This window comes from Chanodichthys erythropterus, chromosome 3 (genome assembly GCF_024489055.1).
Source record: "Chanodichthys erythropterus isolate Z2021 chromosome 3, ASM2448905v1, whole genome shotgun sequence".
NCBI lineage: Eukaryota > Metazoa > Chordata > Actinopteri > Cypriniformes > Xenocyprididae > Chanodichthys > Chanodichthys erythropterus.
The window spans coordinates 49,347,444-49,374,677 of NC_090223.1; the positions used below are offsets into that span (position 1 = coordinate 49,347,444).

General features: G+C 36.5%; 1 protein-coding gene across 3 annotated transcripts; it reads left to right on the top strand.

The window, feature by feature from the left end:
• The first annotated feature begins 233 nt into the window (after positions 1-233).
• LOC137013240 (ral guanine nucleotide dissociation stimulator-like 1) lies at positions 234-26,971 on the top strand. Of its 3 annotated transcripts, XM_067376916.1 has the most exons (18): positions 234-276; positions 1,178-1,239; positions 6,271-6,545; positions 10,923-10,967; positions 11,417-11,586; positions 11,709-11,851; positions 11,934-12,155; positions 12,541-12,644; positions 12,802-12,886; positions 13,723-13,794; positions 13,871-13,957; positions 15,676-15,708; positions 16,082-16,203; positions 18,294-18,386; positions 18,539-18,647; positions 19,466-19,753; positions 23,598-23,712; positions 23,862-26,971. In XM_067376916.1, exons 2-18 carry the CDS (start codon positions 1,216-1,218, stop codon positions 24,005-24,007), a joined length of 2,133 nt encoding a protein of 710 aa, XP_067233017.1. In that variant the 5' UTR covers positions 234-276; positions 1,178-1,215; the 3' UTR covers positions 24,008-26,971. The 3 variants fall into 3 exon arrangements, with proteins under 3 accessions (XP_067233017.1, XP_067233007.1, XP_067233025.1); XM_067376906.1 differs by lacking the exon at positions 234-276 and having other exon boundaries at positions 361-1,239; positions 23,862-26,970; XM_067376924.1 differs by lacking the exons at positions 234-276; positions 10,923-10,967 and having other exon boundaries at positions 361-1,239.
• The last annotated feature ends 263 nt before the right edge of the window (positions 26,972-27,234 follow it).

Here is a 27,234-nt window from a genome sequence, read left to right on the forward strand (position 1 = left end):
GTCCTACTTGCTATCCTCGACTAATTTAGCTTCTTACCTCTGAGATACAGAATAATCTGAGTTTGGAGAGTGACACCTGCTTTCATGTTAATGAAGCACATCTCTACCAGAGTGTAAAACATTATTTGGCAAGCAGCAGTTAAATCAGATGTTCGACAGTGACGACAGTAACCACGTCACACAAATCCCACGGGACGCACGCTCTGTGCTCTTGGCCTCCGTTCGTTGTGCCCCTTCCCTCGAGCGGTTCATTCTGATCTCGAGCCCTGGATAGAAGTAATAATTCAAATATAAGACTGACTGTCAGAGCCTTCATAATGTGGTTACAAATCAATGCGCAACAGTTAAATTAGTTTTATCTTCAACTAAGTAGCTACGTCTATATTTATTGATATGTAGGCCTATAAGTACAAAAAAGGCAATTATTGAAAAAAAAATAGTGATCTTTATTTATAACACATGAATGAATAGTCTAGTTATTGATTATTGATCGTTCTAGGTAGCCATAGTAACAGTTCGCTGATTTATTTAGGCTATTTATTTATTTGGCGTTTCGCGTTTATTTCAGTATCAGACTCAAGGCTGACAAAACGTATACATTTGTAGATGTACAAACAAATATAACGTTCGTGTTTTCTTTAAAAATATATTTAAGGTAGTTTGCGGTGAGCCATAACAGAGCCATGGTCGCGCGAGAGGAAGCTCAACAGATATCGCGCCTCGAAACTTTCAGTCAGAAATCCCCTCGACTCGACTTCGCATTATTTCGATTTAAAAATCGATTTAAAGAGAGTCAGTTGCTTTCAGAGTTGAATATAATGGCAATGTTCTAGTTTTGTGTCGACTTCCTTCTTTAACACCTCCCACTTGATGATGCCCTTCTGAGCGCAGGTGAAGCGACACATAAGTGCGATCTGTCTGGCTCAAAGGAAGGATATTTTACCATGATGTGTATTTTGAGATAGACGTTTCTAAAGTTAGAGGGAATATAAGATATATTTGTATCTATGATAATCGCTTATTATTCAAAAAAGCTTTATATGCAGCTGTATGATGCTATAAATAACGTTTTATGCAACTATCGAGATGTTCATTTCTTAGCGAATGCTTCTGTTCTCTATAGTGCATTTTTTATTTTTTTATTTTTTATTTTTTACTTTTATGGTTATTTCATGAGGATGGAAAGGATTATATCGTAAAAGCATCCTCGTAGAAATGGGAAAATGGGAGCTGACAATGGTAAGACGATGAATGAATTATTTCTGATGTCTGTGGTTAATGAAAAGTACTTTACAGTCGCACATAATGTAACTGTGTTAGGAATCGAGTTGTGTGTGTTTAATGCAGTGTGTTGCTGTGCCCTGAATGCTCTTTAAATAGAGTAACATATCGTGTTCAGAAAATGTGCTGTCCCAGCACCTGACAGATATACATCAGTGCTGACAGACGAGGCCGTTCGATGTGGGTCAGAGAGAGGGGCTCCATGTTACTGTGTTCAAATAAATGGTCATGAATCACAGAAATACAATAGGAGAGACCGGGGCAGGTTGTCACAAGGGCTGTATATCAGTATTTGAATCAAATGTCCAATTACTGTACACATGTGTTTTTTCTAGCAATGGGTTTGAAATATCGAGTTGAAAACTGCATTATTTTTGTGACTATATTTTTGTTACCCTGTAAAACAGAGTAGCCTATTTTGCAATTGATTTATTACAATATCTGTCTGACAAAACAGTTTTATATTTTTACCCAGCATCTTTTCTTACTTAGATCTATCTATCTATCTATCTATCTATCTATCTATCTATCTATCTATCTATCTATCTATCTATCTATCTATCTATCTATCTATCTATCTATCTATGTTTAAATGCATAAATGTGTAACATACATAACAAATAATAATGTCTACAGAAAAATGCAGCAGTATTCAAAAGTAGGATTTAATACAAATAGTACCACGCTTAAAAATATAAATAAATCATGAAAACTTTTTTTTTCATTACTTTGACTCATCAAAATAATTTAATTTTTGAAGTTATGCGAGGTTCAGCTTGTTTTTTTAGGGTTTTTTTTAGGTTGGTTTAATATAAAAGTCAAAATTAATTGTACAGCAAAACTGATTATACTTTAAAATTAAATTACTTTCTTTCTTTTTTTTTTTTTTTTTTGGCAGTAGAGTATAAAATCACTTAAGACACATTGCTAAAAGAACCTGTTTTCAATTTTATTGCTATTGCATTTGTCTTATTATGCTGTATAATTAGGTTATGATGTGCCGTTGGTTCTGAACTAACTGATCAACAACAGCCACCAGTTTGTGCCCAGCATTGTGTGTCATGTGCCTTTGTTTTGTCTGCTGTGAGATTTGGGCTGGTGAATGTTGGCAACAGACATTAAGCCAAAGTAAATGACCTAGTCAGCAGCAGTTCCAGTACAGCTTTTGTTGAATAGCTGGAAAAAAAAAAATGCTTATGTGCCAGTGCTACTTTACTGACAACAGACACTGTGCTGGAGTGTTTGTTGGGCTTCATATGAAAAAATAGTGATTTATGTCCAGAAAGTAGATGTTATTATTTTCCTTGTCCTTGAATAATAGCCAGTTTCTCTTGTGTTTCCTGCTATCAGATGGCAAACGCCCATGACCTGGTGTGATTGAGTTAAAAAATGTCATGAATGTGTTTACAGTAACTATTAGCGTGCAGTTTAGACGAGATATAGAGCTGAAAGAGCAACCAGAATAGGACGGAAATAGGATTTTAAAAAGGTTTAAAAATGCAAACAGGTATTGATTTTGAGAAGCAGAATCATTGTACATGTCATATTATGCAGCTTTAATGATATGTTTTGTATAATGATATGTTTTGTGTCCCAGGTTGAAAATACAAAGTCCCAGGTGCATGTCCTTTGAACTGAAGCACTCTGCCTCTTGAGCTGCGGACACAGGTTCTCATTAGCTGTAGGCTACAGCTAATGAGAACCTGTGTAGTGTTTGTTCACTGGAATAAATCAAAAGACACTTAATTTTGCTTATTCAGGATAGACTCTTGTTATATTCAGAGATGAAGATTAAAAAGCCCCTTCTTTAATACAAGAGTTTAAACTTTCCTGGCCATCCAGAGCACCCTAACAACCATCTTGGCATCCACCTAGAACACCATAGCAACACCCTGGCAACTGACAATGCAATAGCATCATGCTGGTGCGTTTTCATACACTCAACACATAGCAACCACTCAGAAACGCAATAGAAACTGCATAGCAACACCCTGGCAACCCACAACACAATAGCATCATGCTTGTGCATTTTTAACTGCATGGCAACACCCTGGCAACCCACAACACAATAGCATCATGCTTGTGCATTTTTATACGCTCTTCACGTAGCAACCACTCAGAAACGCACTAGAAACTGCATGGCAACACCCTGGCAACCCACAACACAATAGCATCATGCTTGTGCATTTTTAACTGCATGGCAACACCCTGGCAACCCACAACACAATAGCATCATGCTTGTGCATTTTTATACGCTCTTCACATAGCAACCACTCAGAAAAGCATTAGAAACTGCATGGCAACACCCTGGCAACCCACAACACAATAGCATCATGCTTGTGTATTTTTATACGCTCTTCACGTAGCAACCACTCAGAAACGCACTAGAAACTGCATAGCAACACCCTGGCAACCCACAACACAATAGCATCATGCCTGTGCATTTTTATACGCTCTTCAGGTAGCAACCACTCAGAAATACACTAGAAACTGCATGGCAACACCCTGGAAACCCACAACACAATAGCATCATGCTTGTGCATTTTTAACTGCATGGCAACACCCTGGCAACCCACAACACAATAGCATCATGCTTGTGCATTTTTATATGCTCTTCAGGTAGCAACCACTCAGAAAAGCATTAGAAACTGCATGGCAACACCCTGGCAACCCACAACACAACAGCATCATGCTTGTGCATTTTTATACACTCTTCACGTAGCAACCACTCAGAAAAGCATTAGAAACTGCATGGCAACACCCCGGCAACCCACAACACAATAGCATCATGCTTGTGCATTTTTAACTGCATGGCAACACCCTGGCAACCCACAACACAATAGCATCATGCTTGTGCATTTTTATATGCTCTTCAGGTAGCAACCACTCAGAAAAGCATTAGAAACTGCATGGCAACACCCTGGCAACCCACAACACAACAGCATCATGCTTGTGCATTTTTATACACTCTTCACGTAGCAACCACTCAGAAAAGCATTAGAAACTGCATGGCAACACCCTGGCAACCCACAACACAATAGCATCATGCTTGTGCATTTTTATACGCTCTTCACGTAGCAACCACTCAGAAAAGCATTAGAAACTGCATGGCAACACCCCGGCAACCCACAACACAATAGCATCATGCTTGTGCATTTTTAACTGCATGGCAACACCCTGGCAACCCACAACACAATAGCATCATGCTTGTGCATTTTTATACACTCTTCACGTAGCAACCACTCAGAAAAGCATTAGAAACTGCATGGCAACACCCCGGCAACCCACAACACAATAGCATCATGCTTGTGCATTTTTATAAGCTCTTCACGTAGCAACCACTCAGAAAAGCATTAGAAACTGCATGGCAACACCCTGGCAACCCACAACACAATAGCATCATGCTTGTGCATTTTTATACGCTCTTCACGTAGCAACCACTCAGAAAAGCATTAGAAACTGCATGGCAACACCCTGGCAACCCACAACACAATAGCATCATGCTTGTGCATTTTTATACGCTCTTCACGTAGCAACCACTCAGAAACGCACTAGAAACTGCATGGCAACACCCTGGCAACCCACAACACAATAGCATCATGCTTGTGCAGTTTTATACGCTCTTCACGTAGCAACCACTCAGAAACGCACTAGAAACTGCATAGCAACACCCTGGCAACCCACAACACAATAGCATCATGCTTGTGCATTTTTGTATGCTCTTCACGTAGCAACCACTCAGAAACGCACTAGAAACTGCATAGCAACACCCTGGCAACCCACAACACAATAGCATCATGCTTGTGCATTTTTGTATGCTCTTCACGTAGCAACCACTCAGAAACACACTAGAAACTGCATGGCAACACCCTGGCAACCCACAACACAATAGCATCATGCTTGTGCATTTTTGTATGCTCTTCACGTAGCAACCACTCAGAAACACACTAGAAACTGCATGGCAACACCCTGGCAACCCACAACACAATAGCATCATGCTTGTGCATTTTTATACGGTCTTCAGGTAGCAACCACTCAGAAACGCACTAGAAACTGCATGGCAACACCCTGGCAACCCACAACACAATAGCATCATGCTTGTGCATTTTTATACGGTCTTCAGGTAGCAGATTTGTATTTGAACAGTAGTCTCTTGTTTTGCTTTCTTGTGTTTTCACATCTTCAGCTCTCCTCTTGTTTATGCTTTTAACTCGTCGATAATGGGCTGTAATTGATAGTCTTGCGTGTCATACCCGCTTCTAATAGTAGTTTACAGTCAACACATAACCCATACTCAGCAAGAGAAGTAATCCTGACTCAAAATCTCTCAGGTGTGCTGGTGTGGACTTGCCCTAATGTTATAGTGACATCAGCTGCTAGTCAGCCAAATGAAGCTTGTAATAATGACTCTTTGTCCTCATGTCTGTGGTTTGCAAATCCATGCTGCTTTTAGCTGACAGGTCAGTCACCAGTGTTGTTTTACAAACAGTACATTATGGCTATGGCTTTGGTGAAAAGTGTGAATTTGATTTAGAATATGGCTAGCCCATTTAGTTGCTATGTTATAGCTTATAGATTTCCATTTCAAATAAATTCTGTTCTTTTGAATTTTCTATTCATAAAAGAATCCTGGAAAAAAGTATCATGGTTTCCACAAAAATATGAAGCAGCGCAATTGTTTTCAACATTGATGATACATTTATTATTATTATCAGTGTTGTGCTACTTCATGCTGATAGACTCCTGCTTTCAAATGCTCCTTGCTGTGTTTATCTGTGCAAGCGCTCGGTGACTCAAAACTGAATTTTAACTTTTTGTGTGAACGGTTCCTTAAACAAAAGTGTGTGTATATATATATATATATATATATATATATATATATATATATATATATATATATATATATAATATATACATACATACATACATACATACACATATAATATAAATAATATAAATTAGTAATGTTTTTTTGTATCATTGGCAAAGGAGCCTGTTCAGGAGTGGGGCGAGGAGCATGAAGACGGGGCGGTGTTTGGGATCACCTTGCGCAGAGAGCCGGTCCAGCAGTCATCTGAGCCCACGGAGGCTTTCGTTCAGTACCGCACATGTAAAGTGCGCAGGTTAAAAGCGGCCACGCTGGACAGACTGGTCTCTTACCTTCTGGACCCCTGCTGTCAGGAGCAAGACTACAGCAGGATACTGCTGTCAACGTATCGCACCTTTACCAGCACCAATAAACTCATCGAGATGCTCTTCCAGAGGTGTGTGTTTATATGTGCATATGGAAATGCTGTATTTGGCTATCTGTGGTTTATGGGTATTGGATTTCTCTGTCATTAGTTCATAAAGTACGTCATCACTGATCACTTCCTTGAACCCATGTACTAATTCTGTTCTCTGGGGGTTTATGGGTTAACATATTAACCTTCTTTGCGAGTTCAAAAAACCCCAGCATACATCAATTAGGCACTTTTTATGATATATTTCCTACTTTTAAATTGAACACATGGGTTATAAAAGTCTGTTCAGACAGGCCTTTTTTTGTCTCTTGGTTACTTTTAACTCTTAACCTGCCAGCATTATTTTAAAAAGTTGCCAGTCACCACCAGCATTTTTGATCATTTTCATTTTCCAGAATATTTTGTTGCATGAATATCTGAACATGCGATAGATCAAAAGTAAGCCTCTGCTTTAAAAACAAACAATAAAGTGTTTTATTCTAGCTTCATTCATTCTTTTTCATCAACACTTGAATGTGTGTAAGTTTCATAAAAAAAGCAACATTCTGAACAAAAAGCTGAGAAAATAGTGTCAAAAAACAAAACAGAACAAAAAAACAACAACAATGTGCACAAGAAATGCTTTTATCACTTGTTTCTGATCATTTTTTGTCTGGAGATTCTGTACTCTTTCAGAACATGCATAATAGGGCCACCTACCATGTAACAGTGAAAACATGGAAAGCCGGAAAATTCTGTTAATGGTGGGGAAGTGTTGTGTCATAAATTATGCAAAATTCTGTTAATGGTGCAGAAGCGTCGTCATAAATGAGGGAAAATTCCGTTAATGTTGGTGAAGCGTTGTCTCATAAATGAAGGAAAATTCCATTAATGGTGCGGAAGTGTCCTCTCATAAATGAAGGAAAATTCCGTTAATGGTGGTGAAGCGTTGTCTCATAAATGAAGGAAAATTCCATTAATGGTGCGGAAGTGTCCTCTCAGAAATGAAGGAAAATTCCGTTAATGGTGGTGAAGCGTTGTCTCATAAATGAAGGAAAATTCCATTAATGGTGCGGAAGTGTCCTCTCAGAAATGAAGGAAAATTCCGTTAATGGTGGTGAAGCATTGTCTCATAAATGAGGGAAAATTCCATTAATGGTGCGGAAGTGTCCTCTCATAAATGAAGGAAAATTCCGTTAATGGTGGTGAAGCATTGTCTCATAAATGAGGGAAAATTCCATTAATGGTGCGGAAGTGTCCTCTCAGAAATGAAGGAAAATTCCGTTAATGGTGGTGAAGCATTGTCTCATAAATGAGGGAAAATTCCATTAATGGTGCGGAAGTGTCCTCTCAGAAATGAAGGGAAATTCCGTTAATGGTGGTGAAGCATTGTCTCATAAATGAGGGAAAATTCCATTAATGGTGCGGAAGTGTCCTCTCAGAAATGAAGGAAAATTCCGTTAATGGTGGTGAAGCATTGTCTCATAAATGAAGGAAAATTCCATTAATGGTGCGGAAGTGTCCTCTCAGAAATGAAGGAAAATTCCGTTAATGGTGGCGAAGCATTGTCTCATAAATGAGGGAAAATTCCATTAATGGTGCGGAAGTGTCTTCACATAAATGAAGGAGAATTCCGTTAATGGTGGTGAAGCGTTGTCTCATAAATGAAGGAAAATTCCATTAATGGTGCGGAAGTGTCCTCTCAGAAATGAAGGAAAATTCCGTTAATGGTGGTGAAGCATTGTCTCATAAATGAGGGAAAATTCCATTAATGGTGCGGAAGTGTCCTCTCAGAAATGAAGGAAAATTCCGTTAATGGTGGTGAAGCATTGTCTCATAAATGAGGGAAAATTCCATTAATGGTGCGGAAGTGTCCTCTCAGAAATGAAGGGAAATTCCGTTAATGGTGGTGAAGCATTGTCTCATAAATGAGGGAAAATTCCATTAATGGTGCGGAAGTGTCCTCTCAGAAATGAAGGAAAATTCCGTTAATGGTGGTGAAGCATTGTCTCATAAATGAGGGAAAATTCCATTAATGGTGCGGAAGTGTCCTCTCAGAAATGAAGGAAAATTCCGTTAATGGTGGTGAAGCATTGTCTCATAAATGAGGGAAAATTCCATTAATGGTGCGGAAGTGTCCTCTCAGAAATGAAGGAGAATTCCGTTAATGGTGGTGAAGCGTTGTCTCATAAATGAAGGAAAATTCCATTAATGGTGCGGAAGTGTCCTCTCAGAAATGAAGGAAAATTCCGTTAATGGTGGTGAAGCATTGTCTCATAAATGAGGGAAAATTCCATTAATGGTGCGGAAGTGTCCTCTCAGAAATGAAGGGAAATTCCGTTAATGGTGGTGAAGCATTGTCTCATAAATGAGGGAAAATTCCATTAATGGTGCGGAAGTGTCCTCTCAGAAATGAAGGAAAATTCCGTTAATGGTGGTGAAGCATTGTCTCATAAATGAGGGAAAATTCCATTAATGGTGCGGAAGTGTCTTCTCAGAAATGAAGGAAAATTCCGTTAATGTTGGTGAAGCGTTGTCTCATAAATGAGGGAAAATTCCATTAATGGTGCGGAAGTGTCCTCTCAGAAATGAAGGAAAATTCCGTTAATGGTGGTGAAGCATTGTCTCTTAAATGAGGGAAAATTCCATTAATGGTGCGGAAGTGTCCTCTCAGAAATGAAGGGAAATTCCGTTAATGGTGGTGAAGCATTGTCTCATAAATGAGGGAAAATTCCATTAATGGTGCGGAAGTGTCTTCTCAGAAATGAAGGAAAATTCCGTTAATGGTGCGGAAGTGTCCTCTCAGAAATGAAGGGAAATTCCGTTAATGGTGGTGAAGCATTGTCTCATAAATGAGGGAAAATTCCATTAATGGTGCGGAAGTGTCTTCTCAGAAATGAAGGAAAATTCCATTAATGGTGCGGAAGTGTTGTCTCATAAATGAAGGAAAATTCCGTTAATGGTGGTGAAGCATTGTCTCATAAATGAGGGAAAATTCCATTAATGGTGCGGAAGTGTCTTCACATAAATGAAGGAGAATTCCGTTAATGGTGGTGAAGCGTTGTCTCATAAATGAAGGAAAATTCCATTAATGGTGCGGAAGTGTCCTCTCAGAAATGAAGGGAAATTCCGTTAATGGTGGTGAAGCATTGTCTCATAAATGAGGGAAAATTCCATTAATGGTGCGGAAGTGTCTTCTCAGAAATGAAGGAAAATTCCGTTAATGGTGGTGAAGCATTGTCTCATAAATGAGGGAAAATTCCATTAATGGTGCGGAAGTGTCCTCTCAGAAATGAAGGAAAATTCCGTTAATGGTGGTGAAGCATTGTCTCATAAATGAGGGAAAATTCCATTAATGGTGCGGAAGTGTCCTCTCAGAAATGAAGGAAAATTCCGTTAATGGTGGTGAAGCATTGTCTCATAAATGAGGGAAAATTCCATTAATGGTGCGGAAGTGTCTTCACATAAATGAAGGAGAATTCCGTTAATGGTGGTGAAGCGTTGTCTCATAAATGAAGGAGAATTCCGTTAATGGTGGTGAAGCGTTGTCTCATAAATGAAGGAAAATTCCATTAATGGTGCGGAAGTGTCCTCTCAGAAATGAAGGAAAATTCCGTTAATGGTGGTGAAGCATTGTCTCATAAATGAGGGAAAATTCCATTAATGGTGCGGAAGTGTTGTCTCATAAATGAAGGAGAATTCTGTTAATGGTGGTGAAGCATTGTCTCATAAATGAGGGAAAATTCCATTAATGGTAGGGAAGCGCTGTCTCATAAATGATGGAAAATTACTCGTCTCATAAAAGGTGGGGAAAGATTTAAAGTTTGAAAGACTCCACACCAATGCAGTGTCCATATAAACCCCAAGTTTATTTTATAATTGCAACCACCCAGAATTCCCTAGCAACTGCATATCAACACTCTAACAACCAAATAGCAACCACATAGCAACATTTTAACAACCACCCAGAACAACATAGCACATGCCTAGAAATGCCCTAGCAACCACATAGCAATCCAGCTGTCTAAGAGAAATAAAACCTTTTGAGTGTTTAAAACTTTAAACTGCTTCAAGCTTTTAAAACTTCCAAACTTTTGGAAAATTTCCATAGAGGCAAGGAAAAAACTAAATTCAAGATAAAGATTTCTCTCTTAAATCTTATGCAATTTTGCTTCTCTAGAAAATTAATCTTGTTTTAAGGAGATTTAGATGTTTTTTACTGTAAAACCAAACAAGTACTAATAGGTTATATGCAGTTTTGCATCAGTCTGTCAGTCATTCTTGAATGTGTAAAATGAAACGTTGTCTTTATAGCTACTGTCTGTCAATAAGGTTTCATCTCAAAGCACTGCAGTATTGTTAATGTTTATATATAAATAATAATTGTAAAGAAGTATACCTTTTCATCTTTTCAAATAGGGAGAACTTTGCCTCTGCACTTGACAGCACCAATTATCCTAACAGGTAAAAATATATACGTTGACAATCAGATATTTGACACACTTTTTTATGTACAGTAGACCTTGATTAAATTATCAAAACATCTTTCTGGGCCAGGCTATCTGTTTATCCAACAAAAAGCAGATGGGGGAAGCATATTATTTTTTTAAAATTATGTTTTGTGGAGAAACTACTTGCTGTATCTTTAAGTCAAGTAAAGTCACCTTTATTTATATAGTGCTTATACAGATGATAAACAGAAAAATAATGATCTATGATACAAAAAAAAAAAATGCATTCTGCTGCTTTCTGCTTGTTTTAAAAAACAATAGTGTCATTATTCAGAGGAAGTCAGTTCAGTGTTGATTTAGTTAAACTTTAAACTGTTCATTTCACTGTTTCTTTTATACAATTTAGAAAATACAGCTTCAATATTTGATTTGTTTTCCCCCTCTTTCCTAATTCCCTCAAAGCTCTTTGTGGACTTTGCTTCAGATGTGGTTGGATGAGTACAGTGATGATTTCAGGGATCCTCCCATGCACTCTTCCCTGCGTCTCATGTGTTTGCAGCTGAGAGGACGCCCTTCTCTCTCCCCCCTGGCTAAACACTATGAAGCTCTCCTGAAGAAATTCCAGACTGAAGGTCATTGTCGGATTTGTTGTGCACATCATTTTAAGCTTTTATTTATTGTTACAGGCTGGAAAATGTGTATGGATCAACATTTAGCCTCTTGAATATAGCGATTCTGTCTTTTGCACATCCAGATGCTGTGTCAGGTTGTCCAGTTGATCATATGGAAGAACCAGCCTTGAATAAGGAGGCAAAAGACTTTGAGTTAGAAAACCTTGCAGATTTCATGGATTTCTCCATCAAAGATGTTGCAGAACAGCTCACTCGTATGGATACTGTGAGTGCCCGTGTTTCACTGCTTACTTCCTTATGGTCATGTAAATGGTCATCTTGTAATGTTGGTGTTCTTGTTGTTGTAGGACTTGTTCATGAAGGTGGTCCCTTTCCAATGTCTGGGCTGTGTGTGGTCTCAACGAGACAAGAAGGAGAACCTCTCACCCACTATTTGGGCCACCATCTCCCAGTTCAATGCAGTCACCAACTGGGTCATCACTTCTCTGCTTCGTCCCTCGTCTTCTGCTTCAACCTCCCCAACCACACAAAGAGCCAGAGTCATAGAAAAATGGGTGCGGGTTGCACAGGTAAGCCCTTTTTATAGGTGGATGGAGGTTTAGATGCTCTTCTGTGTTTCAAAGTCATTCATGCTATCTGTGTATGACTATTTAGTCTCTTTTTAAAGTGCCCATATTATGAGTAAACCAATCACAACAGACTGGGCCATCTGACCAATCAGAGCAGAGGAGACTCTCGGAAATGAGGGGTTTAGAAAGACTGAATCCTTTATCGAACCTTTTTAGACACTGTAAAAAAAATATATTATATTGGATGCATGTAAACCTATTGTAGGAGACCTTCAAAACAAAAGGGAACCTTTAAAATAGCATAATAGGCACTCTTTAAGATGCTTTCAAGGATCATATGAAGAAAAAAAATGTATTAAAGAAGGACTTTTTTTCTTTCATGCAGGGGTGCAGAGAGCTGAAGAACTTCTCCTCTCTTAAGGCCATTTTATCTGCCCTTCAGTCTAACCCCATCTACAGACTAAGGAAGACCTGGGCAGCTGTGAGCAGGTACAGATACACCCCACACGTTATAGGCTTTTATGGTCACTATAGTCTCATATAGCTGGTTTTGATGTCTTATATAGTTTCTACCAACATGTAGAAAACCCCGAGCCATTATGGTTAAGCCATATATTATTGTAAATCTGTGATTCTGTATTTCCAGAGAGGCCGTGTCTGTCTTTGAGAACCTGTGCAAAACGTTCCCAGATGAGAACTGTGTTCTGACTAGCCGAGAAATCTTTGTTGATGTAAGCCATGAATGTATATTAGTATTATTTATAGGCGATCATATTTATTTTACTATTATAGTATTGTATTTCGAATTAATATTTACAATTTTTATTAATATTTGAAATGAGCTTTAATTTCTATGTTTCCAGTTTTCATTTTAGTTTTAGCAATTTTGTCATTTTTTAAAAATTCATGTCATTGTATATTTGTCATTATATATTTCATATATTTTTCAACAATAACAACACTGAAAAATCTGGAAACTCTTGAAAAGACTGTTAGTGTTTTATTTATTTATTTTTTAAATAATTTAATCACAATAATTCAGTATGCTTTGAATCGACCTTGAGATTTATCCAGGTTTTTGAAGTCACTTCTAGCAACATGTGAATTTAATTTAGTGTTCTTTGTAATTTCAAGTGGAACACATTTGATCTCATAATTGGAGTTTTTTTTCTCTCTTAATCCACTTATGATATTATAAACTGAGACACAGGTGCTGTTTGTCTAAACCGACTTCTCTGTTCGAACAGAGAGTGCTGGGATTGTTGGAGCAATGATCTTATCTCAGAGGTCACATGAAAGCACTATTATTATTTCATTACTGATTAAGGAAATACCAGAGGCTCAACATTATAAATGCCTTCACTATCACTTTTTATTAGTTTATTGCATCTTTGCTGGATAAAAGTATTCATTTATTAAAAAAAAAAATCTTACTGGCCCCAAAATCTAAAATGGTGGTACAATCGAATTATAAATTGACTATTTTACCCAGTATTTGTATGTACTTTTATGATTATTAGAGTGTCACATGTTAGCTTGACTACATGTTGTTTCTCATATATTGTAGGACGGAAGTGAAGATGACACGGATAGCAATACCATAAATACATCCAAGAGATGTCCTCAAACAAGACAGATGGTAAAGATGACAGATGACACACTTTTTATAATCAATGTTTTATGCAGATGATTAATAGCAGAGTGATTTCTTCCAGAGCTCAGCTGGAGGAACAGTTCCATACCTGGGCACATACCTTACAGTACTGACCATGCTGGACACTGCCCTACCAGACACCGTGGAGGTGAGGTCAGAATCATGTTATTTAGGAATGGCAGAGGACTTTATTAGTGGTGCTCATACTATTACATTTTCTTCACCTAGCAACACCCCAGCAACCATACCCCAGCAGAGAATGTGCTAAAAAGACTCAGCACCCTAGCAGCCACATAATCATGCACCACAATCACACAAAACACCCTTGCAGCCTCAGAAATGTCCTAGTGACCATCCAGAGCACCATAGCAACAACCTAGCAACACCCAGAATACCCTAGCAAAGAATGTGCTCTTTGAATAACACTCAGAATATCATAGTAACCACATAATTGGGTGCTACCTTGCAGCCACTTAGAAATTCCCTAGTGACCATCCAGGACATCCTAGCAACACCATGGTAACAACCTAGCAATGCCCTAGCAACACTCAGAATACCCTTGCAGATAATGTGACTACACCTACATTGCAGCCACTCAGAAATGTTCCAGTGATTATCCAGAACACCCTAGCAATCACCTAGCAACACCCTAGCAACAGAATACTCTAGCCTAGAGTGTTAAAACATTCAGAACACCCTAGCAGTTACATAACTGCACACTCAAATCACACAGAACACTCTAGCAATGACCTTTCAGCCACTTTGAAATGTTGTATTAACCATCCAGAACACTCTAGCAACACCATAGCAACACCCAGAATACCCTAGCAAAGAATGTGTAAAAAAACACTCAGAACATCATAGTAACCACATAATTGTGTGCTAAAATCACATAGCAAACCCTAGCAACTACCTTGTAGCCACTTAGTAATGTCATAGACCATCATAAACACCCTAGCAACACCATAGGGATACCATAGCAACAATCTAGCAATGCCCTAGCAACACCCAGAATACCGTAGCAGAGAATGTGCTAAAAGCACTCAGAATATCATAGTAACCACGTAATTTTGTGCTACCTTGCTGCCACTTAGAAATGCCATAGTGACCATCCAGGACACCCTAGCAACACCATGGCAACAACCTAGCAACACTCAGAATACCCTAGCAGAGAATGTGATAAAATCACACAGATTATCAATCATATTAACCACATAGTTGTGTGCTAAAATCACATAGAACACTCTACCTAACTACCTTGAAGCAACTCAGTAATGTCATAGTGACCATTTTAAACACCCTAGCAACACCTAGCAATAATCTAGCAACAATGTGCAACAATGTGCAACAATGTGCAACAACAACTAGCAACATTTAGAATACCCTAGCAGAGAATGTGCTTAAAACACTCAGAACATCATAGTTGCCACATAATTAGGTCTATGTGGAAAATCACCCAGAACACCCTAGCAACTACCTTGCAGCCACTTAGAAACATCCTAGTAACATCATAGCAACAACCTAGAATCACCCAAGCAACACTCAGAATAACTTAGAATAACAGAGAATGTGCTAAAACCCATTAAGAACGTCATAGTATCTGCATTACACTGTGCACAGAAATCATGCACAACACCCTAGCAATGCTCTAGTGCCCGGCCTGAACAACCTAGCAACCACATAGCAACTACGTAATAACCATTTAAAACACCTTAGCAGACACCTAGCAGTACCATGATGTTTGCATAACTCACATTTCCTTTAGGAAATGTAAAAATGTCCTTTTCTTCTTAAAAGTTTTGGTTTGACATGCAGAGTTATGCTATAATGTATCAGTTTGATTAATATTTACTGTATTATCAACAGGGTGGTCTCATAAATTTTGAAAAGAGGAGACGGGTGAGTCCTTCTGTTTGTTTATCTTTTTAACTGCCTAATTAAATGTACCCAAAGTTAGCAGTCTTTGCCAAGATCTTGTTGTCATAGATTTGGTAATGTCCTTACAGAGCCCATTCTGAATAGACATGAAGTCCTCTTTAAAGCTTGGGTTTGACGTTGGCGTCGTAGATATAGACTTATGTTTAAAGAACACTTTCTTCTTCTGAAGGCAGGCTGATATTAATCTCATGACTGATTATTTGTGTGGGGTGTGTTATGTAACAGTCATGGTAACAGTCTTTGGCTTTGTTTATTCTGTTTGTCTTTAATCTCTTGCTCTGTGTTTTGTTGCTTTGCTCTTCATTTCTTGGGAATCACTCCCGCTGTTTTACAGGAGTATGAGATTTTAAGGCAGATCCGTCAGCTGCAGGCCTCGTGTTCTCAGTATGTTTTACCCCATCATCCTCAGATCGCTTCCTGGCTGCAGAGTCAGAAACTGCTGTCAGATCAAGAGAGGTGAGACTCCAACACCTGAAGTCTCTGAACTGAGTCATGATAGATTTACAAAAGGGGTAGCACGTCCTGATTTTGCTGAGTTAGATGCGTTCCTGAGTCAACATATTTTGTTGACCCTGGAACAACATTCCAGGCTGAAAATTTAGTCTTAACCCTATTCCTACCCCTAAACCTAACCCTACCCATAAGTTATCCCAAAAATCAGAGAGAAATAGTAGATGAATAACACTGATATAGAAGCACCAATTCATGATTTTAAGCCTAAACTTGACATAATCTGTAAACTTATCCCTCAAATCTGATTGGTTGATTTGAATGTTGTTGTTGTTGTTGTACATGTTGGAACATGTTGAACTCAGCAAAATCAGGTTATGCAAATGTGTATGTTAAAATAAATACTGTACTTTAGGTCCCTTTTTTAATTTGAGGATATAAAATTTATATTAATCTGAATGTCATTTTATTTGTAAAGCACAACAAAAAAAAAAATACATGTACATATTAAACCATTTTTTAAAATAAATATAAATACTGTAATTTAATATATTAAATTAAAAATAAAAAACTAAGACAGAAACAAGGGCTAAGAAACAACAGCTTTAATTGTAATCCTAAATGAAAATAACAATACATTCTTTAAAAATAGGCCTAACAAAATAAAATAAAATAAAATAAAATAAAATAAAATAAAATAAAATAAAATAAAATAAAATAAAATAAAATAAAATAAAATAAAATAAAATAAAATAAAATAAAATGTTTTTCAGCCTGAAGATCTTTTTAAAACCTTAAATATAGAACCCGAATTCTGGAAAAGTTTGGGCGTTTTTTAAATTTGAATAAAATGAAAACTAAAAGACTTTCAAATCACATGAGCCAATATTTTATTCACAATAGAACATAGATAACAAAACAATTGTTTAAACTGAGAAATTTTACAATTTTATGCACAAAATGAGCTCATTTCAAATTTGATGCCTGCTATAGGTCTCAAAAAAGTTAGGACGGGGGCATGTTTACCATGTTCGTGGTCGTCTTTGACATATTTTTTGTTTAATGTTGCTCTAAAAACTTCATATACCTTTCAGCATTCATAGTGCCTTCCAAAACATGCAAGCTGCCCATACCGTATGCACTTATGCACCCCCATACCATTAGAGATGCTGGCTTTTGAACTGAACACTGATAACACACTGGAAGATCCTCTTTAGCCCGGAGGACACGGTGTCCGTGATTTCCAACAAGAATGTCAGATTTGGACTTGTCTGACCATAGAAGACTTTTCCACTTTGAAACAGTCCATTTTAAATGAGCCTTGGCCCACAAGACATGACGGAGCTTCTGGACCATGTTCACATATGGCTTCCTTTTTGCATGATAGAGCTTTAGTTGGCATCTGCAGATGGCACGGCGGATTGTGTTTACCGACAGTGGTTTCTGGAAGTATTCCTGGGCCCATTTAGTAATGTCATTGACACAATCATGTCGATGAGTGATGCATTGTCATCTGAGGGACCGAAGATCACAGGCATCCAATAAAGGTCTTTGGACTTGTCCCTTACGCACAGAGATTTCTCCAGTTTCTCTGAATCTTTTGATGATATTATGCACTGTAGATGATGAGATTTGCAAAGCCTTTGCAATTTGACGTTGAGGAACATTGTTTTTAAAGTATTCCACAGTCTTTTTTATGCACTCTTTCACAGCTCTGTCCATCTTTACTTCTGAGAGACTCTGCCTCTCTAAGACATCCCTTATATAGCTAATATAAATTATCAATTAACTTAATTAGTTGCTAGATGTTCTCCCAGCTAAATCTTTTCAAAATTTCTTGCTTTTTCAGTCATTTGTTGCCCCCGTGCCAACTTTTTTGCCAACTCATTTTGTGCATAAAATTGTAAAATTTCTCAGTTTAAACATTTATGTTATCTATGCTCTATTGTGAATAAAATATTGTCTCATGTGATTTGAAAGTCTTTTAGATTTCATTTTATTCAAATTTTAAAAAACGTCCCAATTGTATTTTCCCAGGTATGACATCACTTCCTTTTCCTATATCTTAATTATGCTTGTTGTGTCACTGTCTTCAGCTATGAACTTTCCAGACAGCTGGAGACTCCTCATGACACTTCTCCATCCAACAGCGGCTGGAGTCACCGAACTCTCTCCAAAAAGCTTTCATCGTGAGTATCAGGCCGGCTTAACATATGTGGGGGCGCAGATAGGATTTCTTGAGTTCACTGCAATTGTCCTCTCAGCTGCAAACTTTCATTAGCATAATAGATGGTACATCAGAGATAATGTGACATAACATAGCAAGAATTTATGTTTACAGGCTCTTGTCAGGAAATGAGGGCTCCAGAAAGAACGCAGATCAGATCAGCGTGTCCTCATCAGGATCCAGCAGCTCTGAAATCGAGGAATCAGTGTCTTTTATACCACCGGTACTACACATAGAATTTTATATTTATTATTATTTATTTAGAAGCTTTTATATTACACTTGTGTATTTAGATGCTAGTAGAGACATTCAATTATATGGTTATTAAATCACATGTCAAAATAATTACCTCCTTAGCTTAATGTTTAACTGTGCACCCACTGTTCACTTCTAAGGTCTTGACCGTCTTTCACTTCATATCCTGCCGATACTAAAACTTTTGTCCTGGTCTTTAATGTGTTTGTGTCACAAACATGACCCAAGCACAGCCTTAGAGAACTTCTTTGTGTCAGGAGTCATGCACTCTGTATCTTTGCACCATAATTAGGAACAGACAGACGTCAGCACTCAAATGCTTAAAATTCTTGGAAATTTTTTTGTCCTAATCTCTTCCATGGCATCATTTGAAATTGCTAAGACCAGAAAATTCAGTTTCGACAAGTTCCAAATGTTTCCAAACATTTTTTAATTTTTTTATGAGTTTGTCTACTTTCATTCAGGCTACATTTTATCAGGAATCAAACCCATGCTCTATTTTCTACACACTGATCTTTGTCTCTCATTTGCTTTCGTTCTTCTAACATAATAACATTAAATGTCCATTCATTTGCATAGCTGCTCATTTAGATTGATGTGATATTATTTTTCACTCATTATTATGACTGTACAGCTCTCTCCCTTACAAAGTGAAGTCACATGGTATTTTCGTCAAATCCATTTGTCACAGTTCTTAACTGTTTCACACTTGAAAGAGATTGTTATGGTGTCATATGATGTTGGCTTGTCGAAACTGCCTCTAAATGTGACTCCTTTCATCTCTAGTCTCTTTCTAGTTGCGGTCAGAACACTTCTGAGGCTTTTCCCTCATCTTCCTCTCCTGATTCCTCCACCATGTCTAGTTCATCCTCCAGCTCTCAGCAGGACCTCAATCTTAATCCATCTTCCTCCTCCTCATCTTCAGCGTCAGCTGACCCTCACCTGGTCTCCTGCCACAAGCGCTCGGTCTCCATGACTTCCCTGCCCTTCTACAACAGACAGGTGGATGACTCCTGCATCATCAGGGTCAGCGTGGAGTTCTGCAACAATGGCAACATGTACAAGAGCATACTGGTAAGTTCTTGCCCAGGGACAGTGTTTTAAGACCATTTCATATCAGTAACTAGAGATATTGTTTACATTTTACATTTTTACATTTTACGCATTTGGCAGACGCTTTTATCCAAAGCGACTTACATTGCATTATACTATGCATTTGTATCTGAGTATGTGCAATCCCTGGGATCGAACCCATGACCTTGGCATTGCTAGTGCCATGCTCTAACCACTGAGCTACAGGAAAGCTATTATATTGTACAGTTATTTCTGGCATGGGAGGTGGACACCGTAACAAGGACGCTAAAGACGGCAGCCTCTTGAGGCCAGGGGAGTGAGATTTACTCGCACAGCTCATACTGGCTGGTAGGCCTGCACTATATATCGTTTTAGCATCGATATTGCGATGTGCGCCACCACGATAGTCACATTGCAGGATGTGCGATGTCTAGTATAGGGATCGTTAATCCATATGGACCAGATACCACGGTTCATGTGCTTATCTGGGGATGTAGTATCACTGTTGATGATAAAAATAGGATTAATAAATTGACTAGAAAGGCTGGATCGGTTATTGGGCTTAATCCTGATTCACTTGAGGTAATTGTGGAAAAGAGAATATGGGCAAAATTAAAAATGATCTTGTCTTACAAAGGTCATTCACTACACTGTATTTTTAGTGAACTTAAAAGTTAATTTAGTGGAAGATTAGTGATGCCTAAGTGCTCTACAGAGCGATTTAGAAGGTCTTTTATTCTTGCTACAGTTAGGTTTTTTAATGAAGTTGTGTAATGGCTATTTGTGTTGTTTGTAATGTTGGCAAATGAGTTTCCCCTTACAGGAATTAATAAAGTTATCTAATCTAATCGAATCAAATCGAATCAAAATGTATGCAATTCTCAGAATAATTGCAAAGTTTGACCATCATACAATTAAAGTTTATCATTGGAACATATTTTAGGTCCTGTCAGTTTAAACATTTAAACCATTTGAGTGCACATAGATGTGAAAGAGAAATCAATTCTGAACATGCAGCTGTTTTCTGTGCACATGCGCGCGCACACACACACAAACTTTTTATATCATAATTGACTTTTTATGTCATATTACGAGTATCATCGTAAACGCTGTTGCTTATGGCTTAGGTGGACAAAATAATCGAGAATAAAAAAAACAGATGTGTAACAGTATTTTGGATCCACACATTTGATCTTGAAGTGACAGCAGCCTAATATTCCTGCTGCAAAAGACAAAGAGAAAAAAAAATCCACTTTTGTAGTTTTAACACAGATTATTTAATTTATACAGTGAAGACTATGCAGTGTTATTTTATTACTCAACTTCTGTACCTGAATACTGTTAGACTTACCTGGAAAATATAAAGCACTATTTATTTCAATTGTATCTTTGTTTTATTACATTTATCTATGCTTGTAATTTGTTCATTATTTCACCTGCAAAATCACCCCAATGATTCTAGAATGATTAATTCTTTCCAAATAGAACTATTCAAGTCATCTGGTGATGTTTTTTTCATATCGCAATGTCAGTTTTTTCCAATATTGTGCAGCTCTACTAGCTGGCCTTTGTTACACTCCCCCCCAAACCTCACTCCCATCTGGGTCACGGCACCATTGTAACCCCACTGGCACTTCTCACACCGTTTTGAGCGGGATTCGAACTCAAGGTGTACTGCCGACTGACACTAGAGGTTATTGCAGGTTCGAATCCCACTCGAATAACTGGAGGGGTTAAATATATAAATGATGCCAGAGCTCCTCTCACTTATCACTATTTTTCTGAGCCAACTTAGAGGGGGTTCAATGCAAGAATTCGAATATCATTTATTATATATATATATATATATATATATATATATATATATAATACACACACACTCACATATATATAATATATATACTACCACTCAAAAGTTTGCGAACGGTAAGATTTTTAATGTTTTTAAAAGAAGTTTCGTCTGCTCACCAAGGCTGCATTTACTTAATTAAAAATACAGTAAAAACAGTAATATCGTGAAATATTATTACAATTTAAAATAACTGTTTTCTATTTGAAAATATTTGAAAATGTAATTTATTGAATTTAATTTTCAGCATTGTTACTCCAGTCTTCAGTGTCACATGATCCTTCAGAAATCATTCTAATATGCTGATCTGATGCTCAAGAAACATTTAATGTGTACAATTGTACAAAATATTTGTGTACAATATATATTTTTTCAGGATTATTTGATGAATAGAAAGTTCAAAAGAACAGTGTTTATCTGAAATCTAATCTTTTGTAACATTATAAATGTCTTTACTGCCACTTTTGATTGATTTAATGCATCCTTGCTGAATAAAAGTATTCATTTCTTTCATTTCTTTTAAAAAAAATAAAAATAAAAATTCTTACTGACCCCAACTTTTGAACGGTAGTGTATAATGCTACAGAAGCTTTGTATTTCAGATAAATGCTGTTCTTTTGAACTTTCTATTCATCAAGGAATCCTGAAAAAAAAAGTACACAACTGTTTTCAACATTGAAAATAATCATAAATGTTTCTTGAGCATCAAATCATCATATTAGAATGATTTCTGAAGGATCATGTGACACTGAAGACTGGAGTAATGATGCTGAAAATTCAGCTTTGATCACAGGAATAAATTACTTTGTCAAATATATTCAAATAGAAAACAGTGATTTTAAATTGTAATAATATTTCACAATATTACTGTTTTTTACTGTATTTTTAATTAAATAAATGTAGCCTTGGTGAGCAGACGAAACTTCTTTTAAAAACATTAAAAATCTTACTGATCCCAAACTTTTGAGCAGTAGTGTGTGTGTATGTATGTATATATATATATATATATATATATATATATATATATATATATATATATATATATATATATATAATATATATGATTCATGACATAAACAGCACTTAAACAGCAATATGCTGTTCAGACTATTAAAATGGAAGTAATCTGTCATAGAGATTACTTTTAACTCTCCAACTAATGCACTGCCAAAAAATCACGAGGAAATGTTCAAGATACTCATCTTAATTAGTATTAAATACAAAAAGCCTAAGTGAATGCATTGAATATTATTTATAGGTGCAATTTAGCATCTCCTACATCTCCTGCTGTGCTGTTTGCGACAACAAACAAACACTTTGTATTCACTCTTGTGTACTGTATGTTCATTTTTTGTGCTTCCTTGTCGTTCGTTCATCAACTGCGCTTTATTTTTCGTGAAGCATTTTGTTGCGCGTCAGCTGTGATAAACACATTCACGCGCATTGCGAGTGTCACAGTGGCCAGATAGTGAGAGTTGTGCAGGTAAACCACTGCGCACTGACAACTGCTAGACAATGTGGTGTTTAGTGTCAATGATAGTGCATTCGCCTCACATGCCAGCAGCGGAGAGGCCGGGGTTTGAGACAGACCCAGAGCAGGGTGGTTAGGATTGGAGTGTGAGTTTTGGAGGCGGAGCAATGAAGAGAGGGGTGGGTTTGTTTGGGTTCATTTCAAATATCAATAATGCCCAACAGCGTTATTCAAATACTACTTTCAGCACCTTTAAATATAATAATATTATTATATTATTATTATTAATTAATATTATAAATTCAATAAAGATCTAAAAGTTGTCTGTGCAGAAATCCACATCATTCATATCTTGTTCTTTGAATTAACATTTATATCCTCTTCTGCTGGATATCAACTACTAAAGATTGTGGAAGATTGCAGTTCTTTTACTTCTCAAAGTGTTCTGTGAATATTTAGCAGGAACTGGAATGAATTCTGTTCTTTCTCAACTGGATGTATGTTTTTTATGATCTCTTGTGCAGTTGACTAGTCAGGATAAGACGGCCCAGGTGATCCAGAGAGCTCTGCAAAAACACAACCTGGAGGATGTTAGTGAGCAGGATTTCACCCTTGTACAAGTCCTGGCCCAAGGCAGAGGTACTGAAAACTGGTTTAAATAAATTACGTTTGTAATTATTAAAATAGAGAAACTTTTGAATCCCACTATCTGTACCATATGAAAACTATAAATGGAATGGTTTTTGAATGTGCAATACTTATCATTCGTATGCATGTTTTTGTTATAGAGTTGCATATCCCCGAAAAGGCCAACGTATTTTACGCTATGTCTACATCGGCCAACTATGACTTTGTTCTACGGCGATGCCCAAAAGGCCAACGGAAGCAACTCATACGCTCAGTTTCACTGTCATCAGGACGAGCAACGAAATAACAGAGGATTCAGCCGTGATTTCCAGAGGATTCATATTTCCTGCGCAATCAGTTGCTGAAAACAGTCAAGACACAAGTCATTCAGACACAAATGGAAATGTGTGAGATTGAAAACAAGTCATTTAAAGAAAATAAAAGACTATTTCTGGTCCACATTTCACCTTGGGAGGTGATGAAAACCCCATGAATCGCCGTTCGCAAGCTATTTTACTTTCATTATGTGATGTATTTCTGGTTAAAACAGGATTTGGTTTATTTCTGGTTTATCTATTCATTTAATTGGATTGAGAAAGGTTAAAACACGAGGGTTTAGTGACATTATTACATTTTGATGAATTAATAATAATTGAATTAAGAACATTCACGTTTAATTTTATACGTAACCCCATTAAACCTTTTTTTCCAAGTGTGTATTTATAAATCGTGTCAATTATGGCTTTGCAATGGAAAGGCAAGTATAACAGGTTCAGTTTCATGAACTCATAACCCTGTAATTTGGTTTAAGTGTCAAGAGCCATACCAAATATTGCACCTTCTTGAATTCCTCACATTCATTGCAGTGATAATGGGATAAAGCAATGTTTTTCAATGACCTTTAGCTCTCATTCTCTGTCTGTCATGAGACAGTCTAACCTGATCTACTGTATGATAATGCACTAATTTGGAATTGAAACTCAATCGGACAGCTAGAGGCCTGGAATGAGACTTTTATAAAGGTCAACGTCTACACAGACTGCTTGAGGTTAATACATCATGAGTTCACAGTGTTCCTTCTGATTAAACCATAATGATGCAGGAAGACGAGCCACTCCGACAGGTGCAGTGGCATTCCTGAGACACGCTTTCATATTTCTGTCTACTGTTACATGTGATTTCCTTCACACATTGTTTGATTTTTCTGCATTATTGAATATGCAGTTGATATTTTGACACCACTGTCTTATATATATATATATATCCTCCTTTATCTGCACAGAATTCAGTAACTTGACTCTTACAAGCAGTTTGTACTTTTACAAGCTGTTGCAGAGTAAAATTAAGATAAATTATTTTATCACTCTAAGATATTCTAAATGTAGATATTTTAGTTGCTACTACAATATTTATGTTAGTTTATGTTGTAAATTTTAGATGTAATGTACATTATGACTTGGCAGTTATTTGAATAATTTCAGTGTTTCATTTATTATTTTATTTTATTTTTTCCACTCAATGTATTCCGAACCCTGCAACATTTCACTGATGGACTTGAAGCATTTGTGTCTGAAAAATGTCAAAACCATGTAAAACACAGACGTGTACGGAAGAGGATTAGGGCCAAGCAATAATAAAAAAATAAAACCATCTCGAGAAAAAAATTTGTGGAAAAAGTCGAAATAAAATGTTGAGAATAAAGTAATTAAATTACGAGAAAAAAGTTGTTAAATTACGAGAACAAATTAGTTAAATTATGAGAAAATGTTAAATTTCGAGAAAAAAGTCGAGATAAAATGTTGAGAATAAACTCGTTAAATTATGAGAAAAAAGTCGTTAAATTACAAGAACAAATTCGTTAAATTATGAGAAAAATGTTAAATTTCAAGAAAAAAGTCGAGACAAAATGTTGAGAATAAAGTAATTAAATTACGAGAAAAAAGTTGTTAAATTACGAGAACAAATTAGTTAAATTATGAGAAAATGTTAAATTTCGAGAAAAAAGTCGAGATAAAATGTTGAGAATAAACTCGTTAAATTATGAGAAAAAAGTCGTTAAATTACAAGAACAAATTCGTTAAATTATGAGAAAAATGCCGTTAAATTTCAAGAAAAAAGTCGAGATAAAATGTTGAGAATAAAGTCATTAAATTACGAGAAAAAAGTTGTTAAATTACGAGAACAAATTCGTTAAATTATGAGAAAAATGTTGTTAAATTTCAAGAAAAAAGTCGAGATAAAATGTTGAGAATAAACTCATTAAATTACGAGAAAAAATTTGTTAAATTATGAGAAAAATGCCGTTAAATTTCGAGAAAAAAGTTGAGATAAAATGTTGAGAATAAAGTTATTAAATTACGAGAAAAAAGTCATTAAATTAAGAGAACAAATTCGTTAAATTATGAGAAAAATGCCGTTAAATTTCAAGAAAAAAGTTGAGATAAAATGTTGAGAATAAAGTCATTAAATTACGAGAAAAAAGTTGTTAAATTACGAGAACAAATTCGTTAAATTATGAGAAAAATTTTGTTAAATTTCAAGAAAAAAGTCGAGATAAAATGTTGAGAATAAACTCATTAAATTACGAGAACAAATTCGTTAAATTACGAGAAAAAACTTGTTAAATTTCGAGAAAAAAGTCGAGATAAAATGTTGAAAATAAACTCATTAAATTACGAGAAAAAAGTTGTTAAATTACAAGAACAAATTCGTTAAATTATGAGAAAAATGTCATTAAATTTCGAGAAAAAAGTTGAAATAAAATATTGAGAATAAACTCATTAAATTATGACTTTATTCTCAACATTTTATCTCGACTTTTTTCTCGAAATTGAACAACTTTAATCTCGAGATGGTTTTATTTTTTATAATTGCTTGGCCCTAATCCTCTTCCGTAGAAGTGAAACACAATCTACATGCTGATCTGAGACGAAAGATGGTAATGCACAGATTGAAGTGGATTTGCTGTTGTGTAAAGAGAGGCATTGTGAAAATGAGCTGGTAGAAAATGCTTACAAAGACTGAATATAGGCTACCCTAAAGGTCACTGACACAAGCAAGAAGCATTTGCACATGCACCTGACAGCACCTAAACAGCCTTATATTGAGCTATAATTTAAAAAATCTTAAAGCACCTGTTCAGTTTTGTATCCAGTTTTACATTTTGAAGACCTGACCATATGGCATGGGGATATCGGTATCCAGAGCATGTCACATGGAGAAATCAATAAAGAAAATCTGAAAAAAATGACTGTAGAAGGAGTCTGTGGCTCAAGCTTTGGCCTATGATAGCAGAAACCTGAAAGTGTTGGACTGTGTAGTAAGCCCAGTTATTCTGACCCTGCTGTGCTGAATTAAATATTTTATTCTATTCTGATTTCTCATTCCTAGACTAATACTTATCAATATTTCACATCCCAAACCAATAGGGGTCAAGTTTCTGCCAGTTAGCTTTCTAGCCCTACTAGATCTATACCCAAATATAATTTATATCAGTTATCACTTATATGTTTCACATTATAAGTAGAATTATAG